Here is an 11,881-nt window from a genome sequence, read left to right as displayed (position 1 = left end):
GGTTGGAGAGCTTCACACAGACAAGGAGCCCAGGCCTGGAAAGCACTCAGTGGTCACCTGCAAGCCTTTTGTTGCCATCCTAGTTTGCTAGTGTTAGCAGATGCAGTGACAAATTAGACCTAAGGAAGAATTCGGACTGTAAGTGGCATCCTAGAGGCAGAGTTCCTCCACTGAACAGGCCTTGCAATACTGGCTAGGGCTCACTTCCTCCCAGCACAGGCCTCTTGTAGCCACCAAAAGTCAGCACTGTAATAAACACACTTATAAAAGCACAGACTTATAACTTTACCATTTATTTCTTAAAATTTTATTCAAAATATTAAATAATACAATTTCAGATATGAAAAAAACTACTGCAATAAAACAGTCCAGGTATATTTCACTATGTTGCCCATCCTTCAGTCATCTGTCCCCGAAGGGGAAGGATAGCAGTGCTGCTTCTGTTTCCACACCAGGATCGTGGCTGCTAGCTCCCCTGGGCTTTACTGAGCACACAGTAATGGGTATGCTTTCTGGAGAGTTGTAACCAAGCTTGGTAGTCAACTACAGCTCAAATCACACATTTACATTCTGATCAACTCTAAAAAACAGGCTAACATGAAACAGAGTAAATAATTCCAGTTGCTGGAGGGGGAGGGGAACCACACACAACATAATAAAAACATGGCAGGGAGTCTGAATGTCACTGTTACAGAGATATGTGTGTAAACTTTATTCAGATTATCACTTTAACCGCTGGATAGAGACACAGTATCATTTAAGTGACAATGGCCTCTAAAGTCTCTTCAAATTTACTGTGAAGCAAGAAACAAACCGAAAACACTCTGATCTAAGTTTTAAACTCGGCTCATCGCCCGAAACCTTGGAACTTGTGCTAAAATCAAGTGCCGACTGAAAGTAACTGTTGTTCATGGGTTAAATAATCTACCTTCATTCAGTAATCCAAACCAAAAGCTATCTACCTAACATTTCATCTGTGTTCACTAGGAATTGCAGTCCATTTTGCAAGAATTCCCAAGCAAGTTTAACGTGTGATTGGTAAAGCAGCAGCCACATTATCTTACACTGTTTTAAGTGCCTAAAAACATCCAAAGAGGTTTTTCTTTTTTAAATTACATTTATTTACTGCATGTGTGTAAGCATGTGTGTGCAGGTGCACAAATGCCATGGCACACATGGGGAGTCACAGCACAGCCTGCAAGAATTCAATTTCCTTCCGCCACGCAGGTCCTGGGGAGTGAACTCAGGCTGTCAGGCGTGGCGGCAAGCGCCCTCATTGACTGAGCCCACCTTACCATCCATCTTTCAAAGCAGTTTTGAAAGAGAGAAAAACGTGTTACTTTAAAGCAAGCATTATATCACAACATCCTTGTAAATTAAAGTTTGGTACCACACACACACACAAAAAAAATGTTTGAGAAAATATGTTATCTGGAAGTGGGTGGGGTGACCACACCTGTGGTACCAGCACTTGAGAATCCTAAGCAAGAAGACCAACTGTTAGAGGTCAGCCTAGGTTATTTAGTGAGATCCTATCTCAAACATTAGAATAGAATAAAAGAAAGAGGAAAAACAGCATTTGGATGGCAGCAAGTGATGAAAACCAGCAGAGCTGGGCCCCGTGAGACTTTAGCTCTGGTCTGGGGTCTTTCAAAGGACACTGCTGCCAGAGGCACAATAAATGGGAAACAATAACTACACAAAAAATATACGGTAACGTTTAACTCACATTTCAGATACCTGATTGAATCTAGCTCTAAAGAACAGATTAAAAAAGTATATACTCCTTGTTTGTGACATTAAGTTTCCAAAGCACCAAGGCAAAAGAGAGCGCCCCCTCTTGGTAAGTACCACTTGCCTGTGGCAGAATTCTGCACAACATCATATAAAAGTCAAGCAAATAAATGACAGAAGCAGCAAACTCCAATCACAGTGCTTTAGAAAATGTAATCATTGGTGATCTTCAGAGAAGGCATGGCCTCATTCACGTTCTGGTCTAGACGATGATACTCCACTGTTTTAGAACACAAGCCATCACGCCACTTCCTGCTTTGAACTAGGAGGAAAATCTGAAATGAAACAAAACAATCAGAGAAGCCAAGGAGAAAACTTATCTGGTAACGACTTGTTTTGTTTTAAAGATTTATTTATTATATATACAAGTTCTGCCTGTATGTTTGCCTGCACACCAGAAGAAGGCACCAGATCTCACTACAGATGGTTGTGAGCCACCATATGGTGGGTGGCTGGGAAGTGAACTCGGGACCTCTGGAAGAGCACCCAGTGCTCTTAACCTCTGAGCCATCTCTCCAGCCCCCTGATAACTTTCGTAACAAGTGCAGGATCTTGTTTAGGCTTTGGAACACAAAAACTAATATCACAATAATAAAAAGACACCCTTCTCCGGCCCTGTGAACAAGGCTGCATGATTTGTCTCAGTGGGTGTGGGTGGGAACCAGGAGCCTACTTGCCCCATAAATGTCAGCACAGTCAGTTTAAGTTAGTTAACAAGGGACTCCAGTGGCTTGCCTGCTGCTTTCTGTCACTGGATCGTCAACACTCAGAGCTGGAAGACATTCTGAAATTAATTGGTCCATTTTGTCATTTCTCAGGTAAGAAAATGAAGGCCTCAAGGAGGAAGACAGGCAGCCTGAGTCGCAAGGCAGTCCCAGGAACCCAGCTCTCAGAGTATCAGACATGGAGGAAGCTGTGCTTGAGCTCCTTCGGCATTCCAAATGGGGCGACTACTCAGCAGCATTAAGTGACTGCCCCACCTCCATTAGCTTATGCCTAGGTTATTAGGTTCCTCCTTTAACCCAGGAAAGCAATACAGCACAGAATGGTCATCATGGTGCTATCTCTGGACCAAAACTTGGAATCATCTAACTGTCCAATAGGAACAGAGCACAAAGCTGGAGAGATGGCTCAGAGGTTAAGAGTACCAGCTGCTCTTCCAGAGGAACCAGGTTCAATCCCCAGCACCCACATGGCAGCTCACAAATGTCTGGAACTCCAGTTCCAGAGGACCCAACACCTTCATCCAGACGTACATGCAGGCAAAACACCAATGCACATAAAATAAGAATAAATAATTTTTAAAAAAACAGAGCACAATCAATAATGCAAATATAAAACCATATTTTTAAATAGTATGTTACTGGGTCAAAGTGGACAGGGGAAAGCTAATGAGACCTCGCCCTACACAAAGAAATACAAGCAACTAAGAAATGTTGAGAGCTGGGAAGAACACACCAACTGGTTATCCAATACTACAGTCAGCTCTGAAAATATACAGAAGCCAGGCAATGGCTCACCTTTAGTCCCAGCACTCAGGAGGCAGAGGCAGCAGATCTCTGTGAGTTCGAGGCCAGCCTGGTGTACAGAGTAAGTTCCAGGACAATCAGGGCTAAATAGTAAGACTGTGTCTGAAAAAATAGATAACTTGATAAGACTTTGATTTTGCTCACGATGAAAAAAAAATTAAGTCATTTCCTACAAGCGGATCATTATTCCTAGTTTGTCTAATGTACCAGACTCATAACTTTATTAGAAATATTAACAGTTTATCACCACATTCAACCCGACTGAAAGAATTTACACAAGTATAACTAAGACAATGAAGCATTACAGAAGGGGCAAAAATCCCAGCTTACCTTCCTTTTGTTGTGATACGTTACGTAAACAACTGCTGCACAAAAAGCAAAAATAAGGAGATGGAAGAAGAAATGGCTATCTTCTCTGTTTGGGGGCTGGAGCTTCACCACCTTCACGGAGTCCTCAAAGCCCCTAAAGCGCCTGTTCTCTCTGTCTATCTCTATGTTTATATTATCGTCAGGTTCCTCATCCCTGGGGTTGGTGGTCCAGTCGTAGTCTGGCTCTCCGTAGTCACCATTGTCCAGAGTGTCTTTGGCTGTGGATGGGGAACTGCTGAGCGCCAGAAGATCCTCCTCCTCCATGCTGGGATCTTCATTGCTATCAGCCTCGTCCTGGGACACAGGAGCAGCAGACGGGGTGGGCGTTGCAGAGGTACCTCCGTTTTTCTCTGTACTGGCTGGGGGAGGAACAGTGGTACTAATCTGGGAAATAGAAAATTCAGTGTTGTTTCCAAGTGTCAGAGCAGCTGAAGGAGAAACAGTGGGGTTGTGTGGCAGCGTGTTCTCTGGAGTATCTGAAAAACAAAAGCACCCCAACAATGCCAACCTTTTCTCTACTAAGAGAAAAAAGTATTTATTGAATTTCTCACTTCAGTATAATAAATTCCTGCAGCATTCAATTGTGTTTCTTCTTGGTCAATTAATCTCAGGTAATAACTGCTTTGCTGAGTAACAAGTTGAACAGAGTAAGGGGCTCATTGCGGCACAGCCTGCTACTCAAAGAGCAAGCGAGCATCTGATTTCAGGTTGGGCAAAGTCTGCACAGACCCAGGCCACCCCTATTGTTTCCCTTTACCAAAGACCTTGTCCAGACTCCACCTCATCCCCTAGCAGAAACAGGAGGCTAACCCTTGGTCAAGTGGGTTACAGAAATCTATTACTACACACACACACACACACAGTACAGTATAAACAGGTACTTAAAATCTGTCTCTGCTAAAAAAAAATAATAAATCATTGACCCTCAACTAGTGCCCAGAAAATGACCAAGCATGGGTTAAAAGCCTTTGCTTTTCTGTGTCCTGCTTCCCTCTACAGATTGGTAGGGTAAAACACTCAAGGACATATCTGTCTAGTCTGTGTTATCCCTCTTCAAGATTATAAGCAGAGGAATAGACCACTGCCCTGACCCTGCATGCACCTTGGAGTCTACATAGAGCAGACCCTCCAAGAACAGAGCAGTGACCCACCAGGGAGACGGCGCACCCAGAAACAGAAGTGCGTGCCCCAAGAACCACCATGTCTCCTTAATAGGAGCCTCTGACCACCTTTCAGAGCCAAACCAGAGACGAGAACCCCAGACCACACCCTGACCAGGATGCTCACTTATGCACAATCTGTCCCTCCCTGCCCCATGCATAAACCCTGAAAACACGACTTAAGACTCATTGAACCCCTTTCTCGGTTTCTACCTCTCCCCACATTAATTTTCTGCTTTTCAACAGTCCTTGGCTCTAATTTGCATAATTGGGGATAGGTGACAGAACCTAGGTTTTTACTCTAAAAAGTCCTGTTTCAAGCATATAACCAGTAAACAAAGCCACAAACAAACTGTAGACAGCATTTTTAAGTGACACTTGGAAGACTCTTCAAAAATTTAAAAAAAAAAAATTCTAAAGGATAGGAACCAGAAACTAGAACTTGCAAGCTAAGTGGCAACAGCCTATTTTAAAGACTAGGAAGACAGTCTCTGGATGGAAAATGAAGCCAAATGCTTGCACAATCTTCTAGCCTGTGCCTCTACTTCCTCAGGGAGGTTTGCTGAAGTACAGCTAAGACTTTCACAGAAAGACTCTACACAGCATAAAAAACCAACGAGATACAGTACAGAGGAAAATTGCTGAAGCCAGACAGTGTTCCAGTCTGTAACTGAATGAAGCCTCCAAAGACCTTTGGGGCCACCTATTACTATTAAAACAAACAAAGCCTGTTGTGTGTGGTCTAGACCTTCAGTCCATAAAAACAAGCCACAGGCCTTCACAAATAAGCCCATGTACAGAAAACAACTGTTCATATAAAATACTGTCTCATTTAAATAGCACAGTTGACATCTACTTTGTATATAGAAAAAGGGGCAGCAGCATCTTAATTGGACAGAAGTCTCCCAGAAAAAATACTTTCTAATAAAAAAAAATTGTTTAAAAAGATAGTAGGAGCCAGGCAGTGGTGGTGCACGCCTTTAATTCCAGCACTCAGGAGGCAGAGGCAGGCGAATCTCTGTGAGTTTGAGGCCAGCCGAGTTCCAGGACAGCCTCCAAACCTACAGAGAAACCCTGTCTCAAAAAACCAAAAAGAAGTTAGTAGGATTAGGAATCAAACCCAGTGCCCTAGCACCAGAAAATATTAAAATAGTAAATCAGAGCCAGGCATAGCAACGCACATCTGCGATGCCAGCACTGGAGCAGTGGAGGCAAGAGGCTCTAGAGGTCAAGGTCACCCTTAGTCTACACAGCTAGTTCCCAGGGCACTGGGGCTGTAGGAAACCTTGTCTCCAAGACAAACAAATCAGTCTTCCTCTGTCTAACTTTCTGGAGAGTCTCTAAAGGACCTGAGTTGGGAGTAGCAGGAGTGAATACACAGAAACCCTCCCCTGGGCCTCCAGATCTCTCCTTCCTGCTTCTCTGCTGGAAACCTGATTCCCTTCTCAAACATGTTGGCCCTGCAGCATTTTTACTCCATAGCTGGTTTCTCTCCCTCACCTTTGCAGACTGAAGAGGTGCACCCCTTCTCCACACACTAGTTTCCCATTCTTCTCCAGAAGTGTCACTGGTTTGGGGGCACACATCTGCCCTCTCACCAACTCCTAGAAGGCCCCCTCACTCTAAGACTTCAGCTCCTAACTGTTCGGTTCTCACTCGGCTTTCCTTCCCACAATCTTTCTGGTGAGTCAGCCGACACGGTAGGAAGGGCAGAGAAATGATCTGCAGTTCTTTGTATTTTTTCTGTGTAATTGTTCCCCAATAAACACACCCATTTATCATTTATCTTGGGTCTAATGAAAATATTACAAACTCGCTTTCATACTCGACCAGAGAAAAGCTCCTACGTGGATTTCAAAATCCATGACATCTCTTCTTTTTTTTGTAATTATCTTTATTTTATGTGCACTGGTATTTTGCCTGCATGAATGTCTGTATAAGGGTGTCGGATCCCTTGGAAGGAACAGGAGTTAGAGACAGTTGTGAGCTGTCATGTGGTTGCTGGGACTTGAACTGGGGACCTCTGGAAGAGCAGCCAGTGCTCTTAACCACTGAGCCCCATGACATCTCTTCTGCTGAATCAGTCCAAACTACCCCATCACCCCTCACTCCACTATTATCGGCTATGCCCTGCAACCATCTGCAAGAGGCTTCCTAGAATGCTGGCCTAGCTTTCTGATTCATTTGCCAGTCTTCTCCATCCATCAAGACCCTCACCTTTCCAGCCCCTGGTGGCCACCACCAAATCTTGCTGATTAATTCTCTTTTCTTTAACAAGGTTCAATGCTGTGGCCAAGCACTCTAATCCTTCTTGTAGTGATGTCCAATTGCTGCAGATCACATCACACATTCTCTCACTCATTTGGCAAAGGCTAAATCAAACTCTCCATCCCCAAGTGCATCATGTAGCTGCCCACAGCTGGAAATACACTGTTTTCATGTCATCTGATATTCACTGTGTTTAACACTGAGTGATTATATTGTAATTTCCTAGTCCATTTTCCTTCCTACTCCCTGAAGCATCCTCAAATTTCCAACATCTTCTCTGGTACCCACCCCCTTTTTTCACCTGGTAAAAACCACTGGTGACATCACTGTCTAACTCCTCTTAGAAAAATGATCATCAGAAGAGAATTTCCACAAACCACCAGAACTCTGTTCATTCAACCACCACAGGTAAGTTGCCTCCTCTGCCACTCATGATGCACCACGTCACCGTGGCAGGGCAACAGCAATGCACCAGGCAATGACAGACAGAAACCTCTGAAATAATGGACAATAAACCCTGTCTCCTTTGAGGTCTTCTCAGGTTCTCTATGCCAGCAACAGAAGGTAATGGACCTGGCTGTGTGAGGCAAAGTCCTGTATTCAACCACACACACACACACACACAGAATTGAGGAAGAGGATGTGGGGGAGTCGCTGCTGTTTATTCTAGGCTGCAAGGTCTGACATGATGGTGTAATCCACACACTACACACTACCAAGCCAGATGAACCTAGGTTTTGCGCTTTACACAAAAATTAGCTAGGCATGAGTCATGTAAAATATAAAATATTAAAGGATAAAACTAGAAAAAGACAAAGGAGAAAAACTTTTGACATCAGAAGCTGGAAAAAGAGTCCCTAAATTGTACCCAAAAAGCAAAAGCACAAGGCATAAAAGAGAAAAAAACTGGTAACTGCTATTCTTCAAAGACAAAATTTTTGTTATCAAAGAAACTTACAAGATGAAAAGAGAACTATATGCAAGTCCCATACTCAACAAAGTATGTGTTCCTAAAATAAAGAACTCTCAAAATTCAAACATGAAGGAAGTGAACAATTCAACTAGAACAAAAGACATGGTGGAAAGAGAGTGTGGACCCTACTAAGTTCCCTTTGGCCTCCACATTCACACTATGACACAACAACCCACCACACACACAGACACAGACACAGACACAGACACACACACAGACACACACACACACACACAAATGCCCATACCTAGTACCAAGCATAAGATGTGAAGGCTTTCTCTTCAATGTCAATGCCTAGTCCAAACCTCTATCCTCTCAGCTTTGCAAATCATCTGCCTGCTTCCACCCCAACCCTAGTGTCCATATTCAACACAGCAGCCAGTCATCCTGCAGAAACTTACGTGAGGTCATTCCTCTACTAAAACTCCCTTTAGCAGGCTGGAGAGATGGTTCAGAGGTTAAGATGACACACTGCTTTCCAGAGGACCAGATTTCTGATCCCAACACCCACACTGAGAAGCTCACAACCACTTGAAACTCAACCATGTTCTGGCCTCCATTGGCAACCAACGTCACATACCCACAGACTCAGGCAGGCAGGCAGACTGACACAGGCACACAATTTTTTTAATCTTCAGGCTCCCCCTTTCTTGAAAAAGCCAGTCTTAGTAACTGTCTACAAGATCTGATGTAAGAGTCGGGCATAATGATTCGTCCTTTAGTTCTAGCACTCAGGAGGCAGAGGCAGGTGGATCTCTGGAGCAGAAAGTGAGTTCCAGGACAGTCAAGGCTGTTACACAGAGAAAACCCTGTCTCCAAAAACAAAAACAAAACAAGATCCAATTTGAGGGACAGAGAGGCTCAGCAAGTAAGGAGTGTATACTTTGGAACTCCCACATCATCATCCACGATGGAAAGCAAGACCTGACCCCTCTGCCTCACCTTCTCAAGAGTAAACAAATATGAAAGCCAACTTCATCTTACCCCTCATCTCCCTGACAGCTCCCCATACTATCCACCTAAAAGGTCACAGCATCCAGTAACTAACATTAACTGCCCTCCCATCTGACCTAATCTCATCTTGATACACAATGCACCCTAAAGACCATCTCTACACCTATTGTGTCTCTTCAAAGGCCCTTCCCCCACTCCCAGCCAGACAAAATCCCCCTTCATGGATGAATTCCTATACCTAGGCACCAAGGAAGTCAAGAAATAAAAATGTGAGGAAAAAAACACACAAGTATAGCACAGGAAAATAAATTAATATATTATCTGAAACATCTGATGTAAAGATGAGCTTATCTGGTCAGATGAATAGAGAACTCACAACAACTGAAGTCAGACAGCTCTGATTTAACCAACTTCATGTCAGAGCTTCATAAACACAGGCATCACTGAAACGACTAAATGTTCCTTCTGGACCCTTTCCAACTTGGTACTGCCTCTAATTTAAAGGTAATGAGAGAGAGAGAGAGACCGAGGGAGGGAAGGAGAGAAGGAGGGAGGCCACGTGTGACACAAACTTAGGTGCAGTACCCACAGAGGCCAGAGGTATCAGGTTACCCCTAAAATACAGTTTCAGACTGTTGCTTTAGATGATTAAATGATCAAAACAATGATGTCTGCATCCACCCGGGTAAGTCTTCATTACATTCTACCAACAATCAAAAGGCCTTGGAAACACCAGTCTTTCCCTCACAGACTCCAAAACCCTCCAGGTAGGGCAGTCAATTGCCTGTCTTCAGTGTTGCTGAGGAAACAATGTATGCAACCTAGAACTATAATAAAGGAATTAGTGATTGGCTGGACAGTTCCACTTTGCAAAGAAGAAAATTATCCCTAAAAACAAGCCGGCGTTGGTGGCACACACCTTTAATCCCACTACTCTGGAGGCAGGGGCAGGCGGATCTCTGTGAATTCGAGGCCAGCTTGATCTACAGAGCAAGTTCCAGGACAGGTTCCAAAGCTACATAGAGAAACCCTGTTTCGAAAAACTAGTAATATACAGAGATTTAGAGAGAGAATGAATGCACTTGGACGAAATGAAAAATATGACTACTTAACAAGATGATGCTTAATCATTAAGTTCTTAACAGCAGGTTTTTCCCACTAAATCTCTGCCACAGTTTACAGATTTCACTTTCAACAAAGGCTGTAATATCCTGATTTATGTTGTAACATTTGCAAGAATAGAAATTCTGCCTCAAATAGTACAGATCTATTAGAATGAAGAGGGGGTGTTCTACTTAAGTCCCAGCGCAAGGAAGGGTACATCTACTGACAAACACTCTTCTTTGTTCCTAAACTCCGCTCCTCCTCCAAGCCCCTCAACATCCCAGCACCCCTGGACTCGGCCTCTACCAAAAGCACCAGAACCTCCTGGACCTCAGATATGGAACCCCCAAAAACCCTCCCCTTCTCTGAAATAATCAGTTCAGTCCGGACACTGGGCCACTGTCCCTATCTTTATCTCTGACCTCACCTTCTGCAGAGGAAAACAAAACAAAACTTGCCTGGCCTTGCTTGTCCTCGAAGACATCACTTTCCCCAGCCCCGGCCATCCCTTCAGCCTGTCTCCCATCCAATCTGCAAGAGCTCGGAACTCCCCAGTCTCAAGCCCGCTAAGGACGCCACCCCACCCCCTTCCTCCAAGGAGCGTATTCATCCAGACTCTCTGTCCACGCCACGGCCACCTCCCGTCCCCGCCCACCCACTCGGGTCCCGGAATCTCACGACCCCACTTCTCAGGCCTGGGGAGACCGCACTGGGAGCGCTTCCGACGCCCGGGCCCAGCTCCGGCCGCGGGAACTCGGCGGGTGGGAACCGCCGTGAGTCGGCGGCGCTGGGTCCCCGTCGAGCCCAGCCGGGTCCCTCGCCGCCCCCGCCCCCCCGCGTCCATTACCAAAGCACAGGACGGGCGCGAGCAGCAACGCCAGCACCAGCGACCGCGCTAGTGCTCCGAGGCTCCGGGCGCCCTGCCCGGAAACCAGTTTCTCTCGCGCAGCCCCACTCATTCTGCCCAAGGCGGCGGCGGCGGCAGCGACCATAACGGACTCGGCCCCGAGCCTGCGCTGTTGCTAGGTTCTGCGTGATGACGTCAGGTACGCGTCCGAAGGCGCGCGCCCGAAGCAGCTGCGTCCCGGCGTGATGACGTCACATCCCCTGGAGGGAACCGGAAAGGATATCCTGGGGTTGCCAAGGGAGCTGAAAAAGGCGAATGAAGAGAGGGTTTATTTTCAACTGGTGGTGATTGTTGTTTTATTTTGTCTTGTCTGTGTCTTTTTTTTTTTTTTGGTTTTACGAGACAGGGTTTCTCTGTATTGTTTTGCAGGCTATCGGTCCAGCCTGGCCTCGAACTCACAGAGATCCGCCTGCCTCTGCCTCCCGAGTGCTGGGATTAAAGGCGTGCGCCACCACCGCCCGGCGTCTGTGTCTTTTTTTTTTTTTTTTTTGTATCATGCACATTCGTGTTTTGTCTGTGTGAAGGTATCAGATCCCCCTGAAACTGGAGGTACATGCAGTTATGAACTGTTAAGAGAACTAGCTGATCCTCCAGAGGACCTGGGTTCTGTTCCCAGCACCCATGTGACGGCATGCAACTGGTGCAGACACACTCAGGCAAAACACCCAGACACTTAAGTTAAATTTTTTTAAAAAGATTATATGTATGGGGCTGGAGAGATGGTTCAGCTATGGAGAGCACGTGCTATTCTTGCAGAGAACTGGATTCCCGGCACCCTGGTTAGGCAGCTCACAACTGCCTTTCACTCCAGGCTCCATGGGAT

The 11,881-nt window shown here is 45.3% G+C and overlaps 1 protein-coding gene across 1 annotated transcript; it reads right to left on the bottom strand.

Annotated features, from left to right (window-relative positions):
• Positions 1-277: 277 nt before the first annotated feature.
• On the bottom strand, positions 278-11,188 carry CUNH5orf15 (chromosome unknown C5orf15 homolog). The gene is made up of 3 exons (XM_040748609.1): positions 10,999-11,188; positions 3,654-4,168; positions 278-2,069 (listed from the first exon to the last, which is right to left on the bottom strand). Exons 1-3 carry the CDS (start codon positions 11,141-11,143, stop codon positions 1,938-1,940), a joined length of 792 nt encoding a protein of 263 aa, XP_040604543.1. The 5' UTR covers positions 11,144-11,188; the 3' UTR covers positions 278-1,937.
• Positions 11,189-11,881: the final 693 nt, after the last annotated feature.

The sequence above is a fragment of the Mesocricetus auratus genome, unplaced genomic scaffold, assembly GCF_017639785.1.
Source record: "Mesocricetus auratus isolate SY011 unplaced genomic scaffold, BCM_Maur_2.0 Super-Scaffold_100007, whole genome shotgun sequence".
In the NCBI taxonomy this organism is placed as follows: Eukaryota; Metazoa; Chordata; class Mammalia; order Rodentia; family Cricetidae; genus Mesocricetus; species Mesocricetus auratus.
This window is presented reverse-complemented; position numbering and strand designations above follow the sequence as displayed.